This window comes from Amblyraja radiata, chromosome 2 (genome assembly GCF_010909765.2).
Source record: "Amblyraja radiata isolate CabotCenter1 chromosome 2, sAmbRad1.1.pri, whole genome shotgun sequence".
Lineage (NCBI taxonomy): Eukaryota > Metazoa > Chordata > Chondrichthyes > Rajiformes > Rajidae > Amblyraja > Amblyraja radiata.
This window is the reverse complement of record NC_045957.1, coordinates 59,138,626-59,156,447: the sequence shown is the minus strand read 5'-3', so window position 1 is coordinate 59,156,447 and position 17,822 is coordinate 59,138,626. Positions and strand designations below refer to the sequence as shown.

Sequence of the window (17,822 nt, the reverse complement as noted above, 5' to 3'; positions counted from 1 at the left end):
AAAGCAATCGTCGATGTTACGGAGGTAGAGGTCGGGGATGGGGCCCTGGTACGCCTCGAACAAGGATTGTTCGACGTACCCGACAAAGAGGCAGGCATAGCTGGGGCCCATGCGCGTGTATTCAGAAGATACCCCACTAGGTCAGAAGAACCAAAGACAGAAGAATCAAGTAATCGGCATAACCAACTATGGGTAATGGAGTAACAATGTGATTTTGATTTGCTGACCTACTGTATGGCATGAGACGGCATCCTCCACCGTCACGAAATTAGGCCTCAGAGAAAGTCAGATGCATTTGCATTCGACTTCGACTTCGTGGACTTGAGGTCAAAAGCAAGAGGCCAACTCCTTTTTCTCCATCTTTAAATTTTCACATGTAGTTCGGGCAGAAGGCTTTTCACATTACTGTTCCCAATACATCAACTTTGAAAACCAAAAATATTTGTTTTTTTATCAGGTCAGTCAAATGCCTAAAGCATCTTTTTAAAATTCCCATCTATTTGACAAATACCCACTTGCAGCCAAAATAAGTACATCATGATAATGGAGGAATCATTGTCTGAACAACAATATTTAATTTTCCACCTTTGGAAGTTTTAAAGAGAAGAACTGAAACTAACACAAACACTAATGGTACAACAGGAAATCTTTATTGGATAAATCTGAAATGTCTACTTAAATTTCAAGTCTGTCCAAAAAATACTTACAGTAATTCGCAACAGCCTGTTCATAATTAACAGCTGAAGGTTTTGTAACACAGTAAACAGATAGATGCTATAGGGCTAAAAAGATCAGTTGGCCCAGGTTCCTGTACCCTGCTCCACCAGGAGTTCACATATTTATGGGATTTATGAATCATTGAAGCAATACTTGCTGTATGTAATTTATAAACTTCCAGATGTTAAAGATACATACTGTGACCATCATGTATTAAAGGATGTTTTTCTCATACTGGGTGGCATGGTATTGCATCCCTTTCTATAAATACAAAATATTCTTACCATGCATAATTCATCTGTGCATGAAATAGCAAGGAACACACTTGCCTTGTTTATAGCTTAAGCTGACTTTCAGGAAATAATAGACTAATACACCTTCAAAAAAGAGGTAAAGGGACTGTCCCACTGCGGCGACCTAATTTGCGAATTTAGAAGAGTTTGCCCTCGACTCAAACTCACAACATGGTCGATACGTGGTCCTAGGAGGTCCTATGAGGTCACTGGAACTCTCCTTCATGCTCGAGGGAAGTTCCCGAATACTCGCGGCCTCAGCTAGGTCGTGGAACATTTTTCAGCATGTCGGCATGGTTCTTTTTAACTCGTAGTGCAGTCGAGTGGGGTCGCTATTTAGTTAAAGACAGTCGAAGGCAGCCATAGGCAATCTCCTTCGCTGACTGGGCATTTTGATTGGCTCATTGGAGTTTTCATAGAAATATAGAAAATAGGTGCAGGAGGAGGCCATTCGGCCCTTCGAGCCAGCACCGCCATTCATTGTGATCATGGCTGATCGTTTCCAATCAATAACCCGTGCCTGCCTTCTCCCCATATCCCTTGATTCTACTAACCCCTAGAGCTCTATCTAACTCTCTTAAATCCATCCAGTGATTTGGCTGCACTCTGTGGCAGGGAATTCCACAAATTCACAACTCTCTGGGTGAAAATGTTTTTTCTCACCTCAATCTTAAATGGCCACCTCTTTATTCTAAGACTGTGGCCCCTGGTTCTGGACTCGCCCAACATTGGGAAAAATTTTCCTGCATCTATCTTGTCCAGTCCTTTTATAATTTTATATGTCTCTATAAGATACCCCCTCATCCTTCTAAACTCCAGTGAATACAAGCCTAATCTTTTCAATCTTTCCTTATATGACAGTCCCGCCATCCCAGGGATCAATCTTGTGAAACTACGCTGCACTGCCTCAATCACAAGGATGTCCTTCCTCAAATTAGGAGACCAAAACTGTACGCAATACTCCAGATGTGGTCTTACCAGAGCCCTGTGCAACTGCAGAAGAACCTCTCTACTCCTATACTAAAATTCTCTTGTTATGAAGGCCAACATTCCATTAGCTTTCTTCACTGCCTGCTGTACCTGCACGCCAACTTTCTGTGACCGGTGTACAAAGACACCCAGGTCTCGCTGCATCTCCCCCTTACCTAACCTAACCCCATTGAGATAATAATCTGCCCCCTTGTTTTTGCCACCAAAGTGGATAACCTCACATTTATCTATATTCAGGACCTGGGAAAACCGAACAGTAGGTAAAATGCCCACTAAACTTTATTATACTTCTTAAAAGTGTCTCCACTCCTTCTCCCCCCCTTCTCTCCACCCCCCCCCTCCCCCCTCCACGCTCTCTAAAGGACTTACCTTACACTGTGCAGCGGTCTGTAACATTCCTCTTCATCGCGGGTGTGAATTTCAGACAGCGCTCCCCTGCTTTCCCTGGCCCCCGCCTTTGCGATGTGTTTGTGTGTGTGTGTGTGTGCGCAGTCGGTCCAGCTCGCGGTTTCAACGTGGACGGTCGATCCAGCTCGAGGTTTTCCAGGCGAGTGCCCTCGAGCTTGAAGGTCGAAGACGCTCTTCTTAACTCGCGGATTAGGTCGCCACAGTGGGACAACAACCTAACTGCTTATTTTCCTTTAAATGCCTTCATTTGTTCATCTACATTTTTGCCACAAAAATATCTATTTCTGTCTGCTCTTTTGTGTGTGGGCTGATGTGGAATTTTGTTTGCATTTACATTTAATATGATTTTGTAGTTGCCTCTGTAAAAATAATAATATTTCAATTGTCCTTATGACTGTTATGTCCATTGTTGGCTCTCAGAGCCATCCCATGGGTTCTCTACCCTCATTATTTTCCATATATCCTATTCCATCTCAAATGGCAATTGATTCTCCCAGGACCTATCAATATAATGCTTAACATACAGTAACAAATTAACCAACCACAGAAAGAGGCCTTTCGGCCCAAATTGCCCAAGATAACCAAGATGCCGCTTCCAAGCTAGTCCCATTTGCCCACACCTGCCCATGTTCCTCTAAATCTCCCCCATGCATGTACCTGCATAAATGTTACTATCATACTTGCTTGTAAATGATGCGGGAGGTAAACCACTTGGTCACATGGAAATGTGCAAAGTCACAAACAGCACCAGAGGTCTGTCCTGTCCCCTGACCATTGGAGGTCCAAGGTTGCAGCTCCATCAGTTGCACCCACTAGATATAAATGTACATTACCCTGATGTATGCCATTTGATCTTGTAAACACAAGGAAATGGCAAGGCCCAATCTCATAATTTAGCAAAAAATGTGAACTTCTTGGTTTTACAGGACAGGCAGTTTAAATGTTTGTTTCTATTGCCATGAAACGTTTATTACAATTGGCATTACTTAATGACACACAGACCTATGAAGGGAACCACAAGTAGTCTATCTGACTGCCAGATGGGGTCAGGAAATAATTAAAGGGCCGTCCCCAATTTTTTCGGCGACTGCGGACGACTGTCACAGATGTAGCAGGTCGCCGAAAAAGCGGCGATTCGACCCCCTCTACGACAACCTACCATCTAGTCGACGTCAAGCTACATCAAGCTACCGACAACAGGTGACCCATTAGGATGTCCACCTATGACCACATGACAACCGAAGTCAACCTACATCCACTCGCAACAAGCAACGACCCTGTCTGCAACAACTGAAGGCAACTGAAAATTCAGTCGCCGGTACCTGTCGGCGGTTCACGTAGGATGACGTAGGCAGTCGCCAATGGAATTCACTGAAGTTAGCACCTGGCGACAACCAATGCCACCTGGCGACAACCTGCATCATCCTCGCGACAACCTACGACAGGAGAAGCCCGCGTCAAGCTCACAATCACCGAAAAGTTTTGAACATTAAAAAATCCAGCGGCGACCAGAACAATGTTACGACTCTTTAAGGGCCTGTCCCACTTGGCCGTCATTTGCGCGCCATTTACGTGACCTGGCAACATGTGGATACTGTGTGGGTTGTGTGTGGGTAGCGCGGGACGGGCGCATGGAGTGGCGTGGAGGAGTGTGGGAGCTCGCCAGGATTTCTTCCTGTACAAAATATTTGCGCGCCACCGGCCTGTCGCGTAAATGACGGCCAAGTGGGACAGGGTGACATTTCGGGTCGAATGGGTAACGTTTCGTGTCGAGACCCTTCTTCATACTGAAACATCATCAATTCCTTCTCTCCAGAGATGCTGCCGGTCCCACTGAGTTACTCCTGCAATTTGTGTCTATCTTCAATTTAAACCAGCATCTGCAGTTCCTTCCCACAGATTAATTTGGTCTGCTTGCTACTTTTCATTCACCTCTTTTTTTGAATAGCAGCATTGCATCTGCAGTTTTCCAATTGCTAGCACCACTCAAGAAACTGGAACATTTTAGAAAATCACCATAAACGTCATAAACTGGGTAAATATCATAAGCTGGGTATTCAAATTACGTCACGCACTCCAGACGGCTGTGCAGACGCATGATGACGCGCGCAGCTGTCGCGCATCAGTCACTACTGGCCTGTCGCGTAAATGACGGCCAATTGGGACAGGCCTTTAAAGGCGACTTGAGGAGACGACTCCCGACCATACAGGCGTCACCCCGCGACCATGTGGCGACAGCCTAGTCGCCTGTAGTCGTCGAAAAAAGTTTCCTTTGGGACAGGGGCTTAAGAGAAAGTGCCAGAAGAACAAAACTAAAGAATCTTATCAAACAAAAATGCAACACCTTGTTATTTTCTATTGTGCACTGATATTTAAATCCAAGAAATTAGCTTTGGATGGTGTTGTAAGACAGGCATTAACAAATCATCAGCCTGTTTAACTCGATGACAATGAAAATCTGGATATGTGTAAATATCGCTAGTTATCAGCCATTTTATGCCAATGACAAATGCGCTCACTCAGTGTGCATGACACACATCTATCTTGTAATATGTACAAAGAAGGCAAGCAACAAAAGCAACAACAGATATATCCTCTTCACCATTAATAATATTGCCATTTCATACATTTATATATATTGCACAAGAATGTGTGGGTTGGAATAATAAAAAAAACACCTTTTAAAGTAAAGACAGCAATGAAGCATTCCATCTTTAGTCTTGCAATTAATGTAATCTGAATCCTCATGTTTTTCTTCCATTAGCTCCATCATTTTGAAGTATCAATAACAAATAAGATCATACCTGGCACACCTGGTGGCATTTTCAGATATTTTCCATTAAAATGTTGAATTACTACTTCACATTTTTCAGTGGACTCCATTCTAAATATATAAAAAGAAAAAGGGCATGAGTGTTACTTCCCTAATGCACTGACTGACAAGATGGAAACAAATAACATTATCCTTTCTTCAAAAGGTACATTCGGTCTAGAATGCATGAGTGACATTTCCGTGCAGCTTTTTTCAAATTGCAAATTTGTCATCCCCCATTTTATTCCAATGGCAATTACATCCTTTCATTTTGCACGACTCAAATCTATCTTGGAGTAAGCTTAAAAAAAGCGAGAGCCAAATGCAACGAAGTTGTTTCTAAGCAGCAATGCACCAATGCATTACACATTAACTACATTATTCATAATTATTTTTTCTACATTCACAAGGCCAAACAAATGACACCAGGATTCAATCGCAAACATGTCTGTCCAACAGTCTGTTCTAATATATTTGGATGAGGAAAGCATATAATAAATGCATCCATTGGCAATATCTGCGATGACTGTTCATTTACCAACAGCCAATGTAAATCTATCTGCAAAACAAATAAACTACACAGGGTTCTCTTGGGTTTCATTATAAATTAAACAAATTATTTAATTTATTTGTGCCCTAATTTAAAAAGCTGCTGATGCATTTGAAAGAGTTCATAAAATAATAATGACGTGATAATACAGGAGGGTCAAAGAACTATGTCTTCATTTTAGTATATAATAGTAGAGAAGGGAATTGAGATGTAACATTGAGATGTAATATAGAAACTGTTATTGTTATCACTGTTTATCCATAAACTGCATCGCAAGTGGTAACAATAACAAAATTAGCTTTAATGTAATATGCCAATTCAAAATGCTTCACCTTAACCATCTCAAAGGAATTCCAGGACAAGTGTTCAAAAGCTGATTCGGTATTAATGCCTACTGGTAGAATGTGTGGGGTTAAACCGTTGCTATTTTACTCGATATAGGAGGAAAGCAAATTTTGCACTCCAAAACTCATTGTTATTATTGTTATGCTTATCCAGCTTTAATAGACATCACATTTGCTTAATCCATACTACAAACAGTAATTTTGTGAATGGCATGTCAGTTGCAGCTGACATTATTTGAACCCCTGATTGCGCCTCTTACAGGAAGATTTCTTTTTGCTTCCCGTGAACAAAGAATTAGAAGGTTCAAAGGGTTCATTGAAGAATATACATCATACACTTTTTGCCCTCCCTGTGACCTGGATGAATGGAATTAATAATAGAGCAGTTAATCGTTTGATTAATGTCCAAAAATAATAATTGGACAGATGTGCATTTAAGACTGGGTTGGAAAGGTTGAGTATAGAAAGAAGATGATCATAAAATTCCTTACAGCCTAATTATTGACATCACAGATGACGCAGTGATGAAGAATTAACTGGTCAGAATTAATCCGTATAATTTGTTGGGAGATTGATAACCTGGACCTTTAATCAATTATCATTTGAAATTGTTGAACAAATCCACCAAGGCTTGACCTTCTTGAAGATATTTATTAAGACTGGTGGCTTCTGTCAGGAGGATAAGCTAAACTTCAGGATAGATCAAACAATACATTGTGCAAATGGCGCTTTACAAGTTTTATTTCCTTACATTTGAACTTAAATTTTCAGCATAACATAAATAAAATTCCACACATGTGGGAAATAGTATTGTTGGTAATGTTTATTGTTTTATCATTGGAAATGTTTCCGCATCTTCATTAATATTTCTACATTGTAGATATCCTGTTGGTAAAGGAGTACTGGTAATGTACTAAGATTTCACAAGGCATTAAATAAGGTGTTATATCATGGTTATGGCATAGACCAAAAGATCATGGAGTAAGATAATGAAATGTACAGAAAAGTGGCATACAATTAAGGGGCTGTCCCACTCGGTGATTTTTTTCGGCGACTGCTGGCGTCATTGACTGACGTATCAGGGTCGCCGAAAGATTTTGAATATTTCAAAATCCAGCGGTGACAAAAAAAATGTTGCGGCACCTGAGGAAAACACTGTGCGTCAATACGTCATCACGCCTCGTCATGTCGCATCACACTGCAACATTTTCGGTGACTTGATACGTCAGTCAATGATGCCAGCAGTTGCCGAAAAAATCGCCGTGGGACAGGCCCTTTAGGAATCAAGAGTAGATAGGTCTTTTTCTCGGTGGAATTATGTAATAAGGACTCTGCCACAAGAATCAATGCTGAGGCCTGAATTTATAACTTCACTAGACTAAGTGGGACCCGTTGGGTCCCATGTTCACACGGGTGGGCTGGTCCCCCGACGCAATATTCCACCTCTCCACCAATTCCAATATTGGTGGCCAGTGGGGGGGCTTTCTGGAGCGCTGGTATAGGTTTTTGAGGTGGCAGCTCAGTCCCTCAAGCCTGATCTGCTGGCAGCTCACTCACGGCTGGTGGGCTGGCAGTTGACTCATGGCTATTCCTTGAAATTCCATTTCAAGCTGGGTGCAAGGCCACCAAATTCAACTCCATTTCCTACCATTTCAAGCAGGGTGCAAGGCCACCAAATTCAAGTGCGGTTTCTCACCACTTTGAGCAGGGTGCAAGGCCACCAAATTCAAGTACAGTTTCCTACCACTTCAAGCAGGGTGCAACGCCACCAAATTCAAGTGCAGTTTCATTCCATTTCAAGCAGGGTGCAAGGCCACCAAATTCAAATGCAGCTTCAGAGTCGTGCCTCTCCCTCCCCATCATGCAGAGACTGAGCCACACCCACACTTCCGGGTTTTTTAACCCCTCCCCCTCCCACCAGAAGAGGTGTGGCCTTCATGGCGTGATTGACAGGAGAGAGATTCTCAACATTTTTTAAACACTAATAACACTTTTATTTTTCATTGATGGGAAGAATCCTCTGCACCTGCTCAGCGGAGGGGGACTGAGTAAGATGGCCAAAAATCACAGCCGTAAGTGGTAGCGTTTTATCTAAAATCAATATACAGTGCAAACAGGAAGTAAGTGCATTTGCAGTAGTGCCTTTCAACTTCAAGCCAAAGCACCCAAGCCACAGCACCCAAGTTGAAGTGCCTTTGCACTTCAAGCCAAAGCACCCAAGCCACCATTTGCAGTAAGTAGTGCCTTTCAACTTCAAGCCAAAGCACCCAAGCCACCATTTGCAGCAAGTAGTACCTTTCAACATCAAGCCAAAGCACCCAAGCCACCATTTGCAGTAAGTAGTGCCTTTCAACTTCAAGCCAAAGCACCCAAGCCACCATTTGCAGTAAGAAGTGCCTTTCAAGTTCAAGCCAAAGCACCCAAGCCACCATTTGCAGTAAGTAGTGCCTTTCAACTTCAAGCCAAAGCACCCAAGCCACCATTTGCAATAAGTAGTGCCTTTCAACTTCAAGCCAAAGCACCCAAGCCACCATTTGCAGTAAGTAGTGCCTTTCAACCAAGCCAAAGCACCCAAGCCACCATTTTACAGTAAGTAGTGACTTTCAACTTCAAGCCAAAGCTCCCGCCACCATTTGCAGTAAGTAGTGCCTTTCAACTTCAAGCCAAAGCACCCAAGCCACCATTTGCAGTAAGTAGTGCCTTTCAACTTCCAGCCAAAGCACCCAAGCCACCATTTGCAGGCAGTGCCTTTTAACTTCAAACAAACCATATTTTCATTTTCAAACCACATTAAGGGGACTCACAGTTGAGTAGACATTTGTTTAGTTATTCAGAGATCAGAGAGACGTGACCCTTTGGCTTCATCCATCCTGCAGAGACTGAGTGAGGCACACCACTTCCTGGTTTTATAGCCCCTCCCCCTCCCTCCAGCAGGGGCAGCAGAGAGAATGGTGAATATTTTAAAACATTAATATCTCTCTGATTTTCATTGATGGGAAAAATCCTCCGGTTCAGGAAGGCGGAGGGGGGCTCAGAGCGAGGTGGCCAAAAATGACAGCCGTAGGTGGCGGCGTTCTCTCGGAAATCGCAGCACAGTGGACCAAAAGCGGTCAAGATCAGACTTTTAGTAATATAGATATAAATGACTTAGATCATGGTAGGGTTGCTAAATTTACTGATGTTGCAAAGGAAAAAAATTGTTATCGCAGCAGACAAAATAGCATCAAATGCAGTACCTTATTGAAATGGGTAGAGATTTCAAGCTCTCCGAGGTAGAAAGATTTGGATGTTCCAGGGAAATATTTGCAAAAAGCAATGTGCAATGGAATGGAATACAAATACAAAATGGTGGAGATCCTGTTTCATCTATGGATGGTATTATAGAAACATAGAAACATAGAAAATAGGTGCAGGAGTAGGCCATTCGGCCCTTCGAGCCTGCACCGCCATTCAATATGATCATGGCTGATCATCCAATTCAGTATCCTGTACCTGCCTTCCCTCCATACCCCCTGATCCCTTTAGCCACAAGGGCCACATCTAACTCCCTCTTAAATATAGCCAATGAACTGGCCTCAACTACCTTCTGTGGAAGAGAATTCCAGAGATTCACCACTCTCTGTGTGAAAAATGTTTTCCTCATCTCAGTCCTAAAAGATTTCCCCCTTATCCTTAAACTGTGACCCCTTGTTCTGGAATTATATATTATATATACCTGGAATACTATGTATAGCTTGTTCTCCTTATTTGAGGAAGTGCGGAAATGCATTGGAAGCAGTTCAGAAGTGTACCAAACTAGATACCCAGAGAGTAGTTTGCCTTCTGAGATAAAAATGGACAGACTAAGCTTGTATCCACAGGCATTTAGAAAAGCCAAAGGTCCATAGGATCTTGACCTGGAAGGCTTCTGTTGTTGGAATTCTAGAATAATAATCATGGCCGGTTAAAAATTAAGAATCACAGTTGACACTGAGATGAGTTGACATTCAAGGGTTGAGAGTCTCTTCCTCAAAGGGTGGTAGTGTTTGATAAACTGGACCTTTAATCAATTATCATTTGAAATTGTTGAACAAATCCACCAAGGCTTGACCTTCTTGAAGATATTTATTAAGACTGGTGACTTCTGTCAGGAAGATAAGCTAAACTTCAGGATAGATCAAACAATACATTGTGCAAATGGCGCTTTACAAGTTTTATTTCCTTACATTTGAACTTAAATTTGCAGCATAACATAAATAAAATTCCACACATGTGGGAAATAGTATTGTTGGTAATGTTTATTGTTTTATCATTGTAAATGTTTTCGCATCTTCATTAATATTTCTACATTGTAGGTATCCTGTTGGTAAAGGAGTACTGGTAATGTACTAAGATTTCACAAGGCATTAAATAAGGTGTTATATCATGGTTATGGCATAGACCAAAAGATCATGGAGTAAAATAATTAAATGTACAGAAGAGTGGCATACAATTAAGGGGCTGTCCCACTCGGCGATTTTTTCGGCGACTGCCGGCGTCATTGACTGACGTATCAGGGTCGCCGAAAGATTTTGAACATTTCAAAATCCAGCGGTGACAAAAAAAATGTTGCGGCACCTGAGGAAAACACTGTGCGTCAATACGTCATCACGCCGCGTCATGTCGCATCACACTGCAACTTTTTCGGTGACTTGATACGTCAGTCAATGATGCCGGCAGTTGCCGAAAAAATCGCCGTGGGACAGGCCCTTTAGGAATCAAGAGTAGATAGGTCTTTTTCTCGGTGGAATTATGTAATAAGAACTCTGCCACAAGAATCAATGCTGAGGCCTGAATTTATAACTCTACTAGACCAAGTGCAGACCCGTTGGGTCTGTTCCCCCAATGTGCGGTTGTGGGGGTGGAGGCGGCATGCAGCGTCACACACTAACTCTCCCCCCCCCCCCGCACTCACGCTAATGGAGGGGAGGAGGGGAGAGAGAGAGAGAGGAGAGAGAGAGGAGAGAGAGAGGAGGAGAGAGAGGAGGAGAGAGGGAGGGGGGGAGAGAGAGAGAGGAGAGAGGAGAGAGAGGGGGAGGAGAGAGGGGGAGGAGAGAGGGGGAGGAGAGAGGGGAGGAGAGAGGGGAGGAGAGAGGGGGAGGAGAGAGGGGGAGGAGAGAGGGGGAGGAGAGAGGGGGAGGAGAGAGGGGGTGCTGAGAGGGGGGTGAGATGAGGGGCGGGGGAGAGGTGGGGAGCAGGGAGGGGGAGGGAGGGTGGAGGGAAGGGGGTAGGGGTGTGTGGAGGGGAGGGGGGGTTTAGGGGAGGGACGGTGGGGGAGGGGATGGAGGGGGAGAAAAAGAGGGGAGAGAGAGAGAGAGAGGGGCTGAGGGGGGGAGAGGAGAGGGTGGAGGAGAGGGGGGAGTGGAGAGGGGGGGTGAGTGGGGGAAAGGAGAGGGGGGGGAGGGGGAAGAGGGGAGGGGAAGAGGGGAGAGGGGGAGAGGGGAGGGGAGGGGGGGAGAGGAGGGGGGGAGAGGAGAGGAGAGGGGGGGGAGAGGAGAGGGGGGGAGAGGAGAGGGGGGGGAGAGGAGGAGAGGAGGGGAGAGGAGGAGAGGGGGGAGAGGAGGAGAGGGTGGGAGAGGAGAGGGAGGGGGGGGGGGGGGGGGGGGGGGAGGAGAGGGAGGGGGGGGGGAAGAGAGAGTGCCTTTTTACTTCAACCCAAACCCAAACAACCATTTGCAGGCAGTGCTTTTTTTTAATCTCTAACCATATTTTCATTTTCAAACCAAATTAAGGGTACTCACAGTGCTGTAGACATTTGTCAGTGTAATCCAGAGCTCTGATTGAGGCACACCACTTGCAGAGACTGATTGAGGCACACCACTTGCAGAGACTGATTGAGGCACACCACTTCCTGGTTTTATAGTCCCTCCCCCTCCCTCCAGCAGGGGCAGCAGAGAGAATGGGGAATTTTGTAAAAACATTAATATCTCTGTCAATTTTCATCGACGGTAAAAATCCTCGGCACACATGCGGCGGAGGAGGGCTCTGAGCGAGGTGGCCAAAAATGACGGCCGTAGGTGGCGGCGTACTCTCGGAAATCGCAGCACAGAAAGCCAAAACCGGTCAAGAACAGACTTTTAGTAATATAGAAGATAGATATCAATGACTTAAGATCATGGTAGGGTTGCTAAATTTACTGATGTTGCAAAGGAAAAAAATTGTTATCGCAGCAGACAAAATAGCTTCAAATGCAGTACCTTATTGAAATGGGTAGAGATTTCAAGCTCTCTGAGGTAGAAAGATTTGGATGTTCCAGGAAAATATTTGCAAAAAGCAATGTGCAATGGAATGGAATACAAATACAAAAGGGTGGAGATCCTGTTTCATCTATGGATGGTATTATATATTATATATACCTGGAATACTATGTATAGCTTGTTCTCCTTATTTGAGGAAATGCATTGGAAGCAGTTCAGAAGTGTACCAAACTAGATACCTAGAGAGCAGTTTGCCTTCTGAGAAAAAAATGGACAGACTAAGCTTGTATCCACAGGCATTTAGAAAAGCAAAAGGTCCATAGGATCTTGACCTGGAAGGCTTCTGTTGTTGGAATTCTAGAATAATAATCATGGCCGGTTAAAAATTAAGAATCACATTTGACACTGAGATGAGTTGACATTCAATGGTTGAGAGTCTCTTCCTCAAAGGGTGGTAGTGTTAAGCGGCTTTTTCACGGGGCGACTTGACGCAAGAGTTAACCAGAATTTAACATCGTGGGAACCTCGTGCGATAACAGTACGGCATTTGTGGACCACCATAGCGCTAACGGCAGGTAATCGTGTAACTTGGTGACTCGGGAGAAAATTCAAGCAAGTTTGAATTTCTCCAAGAGTGACTTGTACACTTATGGTTGAGCATTGCAACATTATATGAACGTAGTGGCCAGTGCGATATCCGTGCGATATCCGTAATAACTCTTGCGGTTACCGTGGGAACTCCTGCGAACGGTGAACCCGGAAGCTGGACAGAGGGGACAGAAGGTGAGTAAAAATTGTCTTCTGTGGGATTGAATTTAAAAAATAAAGATTTGCATCCGCATATGGACATCAACTTATTCATGAGTTATGTTAATGAGATTCCAGAAAATAACTATAATCTTTAAATGGGACTTTACTGAAAGGTCCCGCATTTTTATGGTCCGTGAGGAATTTTTCATATGTACTTCTTTGAGAGATACAGGTCGGAGTCCTCGCCGACTAGCGATTGATGACTTTCCGAAGCAGGGTCCGGAACGCTACCAATCAGTGTTCTCCAGAGACCCGTGTAAGGAGTGAACTGCACATGCTGGTTTAAACCGAAGACAGACACAAAAAGCTGGAGTAACTCAGCGAGTCAAGCAGCATCTCTGGAGAAAAATAGCTGATGTTTCGGGACGAGACACATCTTCAGACTCAATTCCGATTAGGCTGTCTGAAGAAGGGTTCCGATTTGAATCGCCACCTATTCTTTTTCTCCAGAGATGCTGCCTGACCCGCTGACTTACTCCAGCTTTTTATGTTTTTCTTCCCAGATCCGACTTACCTGCTGAGTTACACCAACATTTTGTGTCCTTTTGTGCGTATTAACCAGCATCTGCAGTTCCTTTAGACATTACCTAACTTCAGATTTTAGAGATATAGCGCGGAAACAGGCCCTTCGGCCCACCGAGTCCGCGCCGACCACCTATTCTTATCCGGCTTTAGAACGGTTCTTCCTTCCATTCATTTGTGCACTGACCCGACCTACCAACCTACCTCAATGAGGACATTGGACTTTTCCCCCCTGGAACTGTCCTGAAAACATATATTCGGAACTCTGGTATTTTCCTCTTCGCTCTACCTGGTGTTCTTGTGCATGTGTCGGAGGGAACAGCAGATGCCGGTTTAAAGAGTATGCTGGAGTAACTCGACGGTTCAAAATGCTGGAGTAACTCAACGGGACATGCAGCATCTCTAAAGAGAAGGAACGGGTGACGTTTCGGGTCGAGGCCCTTCTTCAGACTGTACGTGGCTTGGTTATATTCATGTATAGCATTATCTGATATGATTGTATAGCACGCAAACAAAAGTTTATTCCCTGCATAGAATCATACAGCGTAGAAACAGGCCCTTCGACCCAACTTGCCCACACCGACCAATATGTCCCATCTACACTAGTCCCACTTGCCCGCGTTTGGCCCATAACCATCTAAACCTATCCTATCCATGCTTCAGTCTAATGCGTCTTAAACATTGCGACAGTACCTGCCTCAACTACCTTAACGGATAGATCATTCCATACACCCACCACCCTTTGCGTAAAATAGTTACCCCTTAGGCTCTCATTAAATCATTCCCCCCGAACCTAAACCTGTATCTGCTTGTTCTCGATATGAGACAATAATAACAAAACAAAGCGAGTTAGGACATCAACGGGGAGATCCTGGATAAACCCAAGGTAGCCACAAAATGGAGGAACTCAGCGCAACAGGCAGCATCTCTGGCGAGAAGGAATGGGTGACATTTCGGGTCGAGACCCTTCTGATATGCTGCTTGTCCCGCTGAGCTACATGTTGTGTCTATCTTCGTTTTAATCCAGCATCTGCAGTTCCTTCCTGGCCGAACCCGATTGAAAGATGAGAGGCTGGGCGATAGAGCACTGGGTGTGACAAGGATCAGGCTTCAGTAAGCAAAGTAAAGAGAGGTGGCAACGTTATGGAAATGAAGCGGGTAATCCGAGTGATGGCGAGACGGTATCCTCTAATGTGTCGGAAAGAACTGTAGATGTTGGTTTGCGCCGATGATAGACACAGTAATACTGGAGACAGACATAAAATACTGGACGGGCAGCATCTGGATAAAAGGAATGGGTGACGTTTTGGGACGAGACTCTGAAGAAGGGTCTCGAAACGAAACGTCACACATTCCCTCTCTCCAGAGATGCTGCCCGTCCCGCTGTGTTACTCCAGCATTTCGTGTCTATCTTCCGTATGCTCTGTGATGGTCATCTCGGAGTCAAGTGGCAACTCTGGTCTGTAGACACGAGGAACTGCAGATGCAGGAATCACGAGCAAAACACAGAGCGTTGGACAAGCCTGACCCTTTGAGTTCCTCCATCACTTTGTGTTGAAGTCAGGTCTGGACATTGCTTGGCTCAGTCTCAGGCGCCGGCTAACTAGGAAGGTCGAGTCAAAGTCCAGCACTAACACTCAAGAAATAACGTTTGCGGCCTGATGTTCCCAATATTTAATTGAAATCATTAATAAAGTAAATAAATAGATACCGGTCTAATCAGTATCTACGGGATTGGACAGGCTAGATGCAGGAAGAATGTTCCCGATGTTGGGGGAGTCCAGATCCAGGGTCCCAGTTTTACAGTCTACCGTGGGAACTCTTTAACTCAGTAAAGTAAAGTAAAGTAGCCTTTATTGTCATATCAGCGCACAGGCAGCAGTTGATTGTTGCTCTATTCAGTTTCCCAGGGGGTCGGGACGGGACTGGAGTTGGGAGGGAAATGTGGGGGAGTCGAGGGGGAGGAGGGGGAGACAGATGGGGGTGTCTTCATTTACTGGCGGCGGGTGTCTGTCACTGAAACAGGCAGGTGAGATTTCACATCCACCTTGTGTGTGCCTCTCTCTCTCTCTCCCTCCCTCCCTCTTACACAGGCTGAGAGACTCTGCCTCTCTGAGTGTACGTCTCTTTCTCCCCCTCTCCACCACACAGTAGGACCGAGGTACTGTGCTCAGTCTATCTGTGTCTCCCACATACACAGTAAAACATGTCTCCAAATGAGCCAATTCAACCAAGGGAGGATATTTATAGTGTGTGAAAAAAAAGTGACATCATTTGTGCCACGTGATGATTTAACAACACTTCACAATGTTCATTCAAGATTTAACGGGAAAGCTCGGGAGACGGACAAGTCACTCACACAAATAACAGAAATGCCAAGTACCGTGGGAACTCTTTATCTACCCCCCCGTTATATCGTGTGATATCGTGCTAGACCACGACCACTTCACTCTGGTTACATCTTGCGTCAAGTCGCCCCGTGAAAAAGCCGCATTAGGAATTATTCAGATATTATTAAATTTATGTGGATAAAACAACCATTGATTGAAAACAAGAACCAGTCTTCAGAATATCTGTTCTAATGTACATTGAAAGCAGTAATCAGTTTGAAACTAAAAGGATAGCTTTGCAAACAGACAGGCTGTCTACAGAAACTGTAGAAACAAAGAACTGCAGATGGTGGTTTATACCAAGATAGACACAAAGTGTTGGAGTAATTCACTGCATCACTGGAGAAAAAGAACATGTGACATTTCGGGTCGGGATCCAAAGTCGAGTCTGAAGAAGGGTGCCGACCCGAAATGTCACCTATCCTTTTTCACCAGAGCCTGACCCGTTGAGATAGTCGAGCACTTTGTGTCTATCATAGGCTGTCTAAAGACATGACCATGACATATTCTTGTGTGCATCAGCAGAATGTAAGACAATCGGGTACATTATTTGGCCCACATCAAATCAGACATCTTCAGTTTAAGTTATATCACACCATTGTAATAGAGATGAAGGAACCTCCCAGCTATATTTGTCACTTGGCACATCAATCATGGTCATGGGCATATTTGTCTATCATTTAAATGGAGTATTTTGTAACCAAGCGAGTCAGTCCTCACAACACTAATTTTGGGTGTTAATATTCTGTCCTCCGAAGCTTCTAATGCATACACATGAATTACTATGTCTCAGCAAAGATGATTGAGTATTTAGAGATGTCTTGGCAGCTACAATATGCTGCTATTATAAATGTGTAATGCTGTAAAGCTACTTGTCAACATTCAAAATGTGAAAGATTGTGGGCGGCAAAGTGGTAGAGATGCTACCTTACAGCACATTTCCACATGGAAATAACTCCTAGCATCCATCCAGCCAACTGAGACAAAAGCACACTGGATAGCCACCAAGTGGTCTCTGGAGTGGAAGGCAACCTAAACTCCATTACACAGCCACATCTCTTCACCAGATAAAAGCTGTCCAAGGTCTGACCTCCCCAGAGGAGCATGCGTGAAGCTCAACAGACTTGGTACTGGAGTTGGGCGTTTCAATGCCAGCATGTGAAGATGGGAACTCCGCCAGAGCCCAGCCTGTAAATGCTGAGCCGAACAACAGACAGCCAACCATGACATCTCTGGGTGCCTGCTCTACCACCCACCAAATGGAGCTCAGGGCCATGAGCTTGCAATTAAGAATGTTCAGACACGGAGCTTTGCAAATGGAAAAAAGACCTCTGAAAGAGTAAATCAATCAATTCTACATTCATGAGACTTTTAAAGTCCAGCTCATTCACTCATGGTCTAACGTTAGGCAATGATGAGCACTGCATTGGAATAAACACAATTATAATTTCAATCCATAATAAAACCACTGAGCTGTGCTTTGCATAAATTAAAGCATTAACACAATTTGTCCGTTCACCATTTTAGCAAAGCATTTAAACTGCATTACTATCTCATTAAAATAATTTTCAGAGAAATTCTAGCCTTGGGAAATATTTGGCATTACAGGTTGAATTCAGTAGTCATTATTCGCAGGATCATAAATAGCTAGTTGTAAAAGTGGGGGCAGATATGACTTTCTGTTGAACGGAAATACGACAAATTCAAGGCTTCCTTCTTCTATTCTTAGGCTGTTCTCGAGGGGTTTATAACTTGCTTCGTCTACTGTTCC

The 17,822-nt window shown here is 44.1% G+C and overlaps 1 protein-coding gene across 7 annotated transcripts in view; it reads right to left on the bottom strand.

The window, feature by feature from the left end:
• rbms3 (RNA binding motif single stranded interacting protein 3) overlaps positions 1 to 17,822 on the bottom strand; it is a 1,345,529-nt gene that overhangs the window by 195,788 nt on the left and 1,131,919 nt on the right. For all 7 annotated transcript variants that reach the window (XM_033047243.1, XM_033047268.1, XM_033047258.1 and 4 more), the window contains one exon: positions 5,213 to 5,292. In XM_033047243.1, the coding sequence (XP_032903134.1) occupies positions 5,213 to 5,292 (80 nt within the window). The remainder of the gene's footprint in view (positions 1 to 5,212; positions 5,293 to 17,822) is intronic.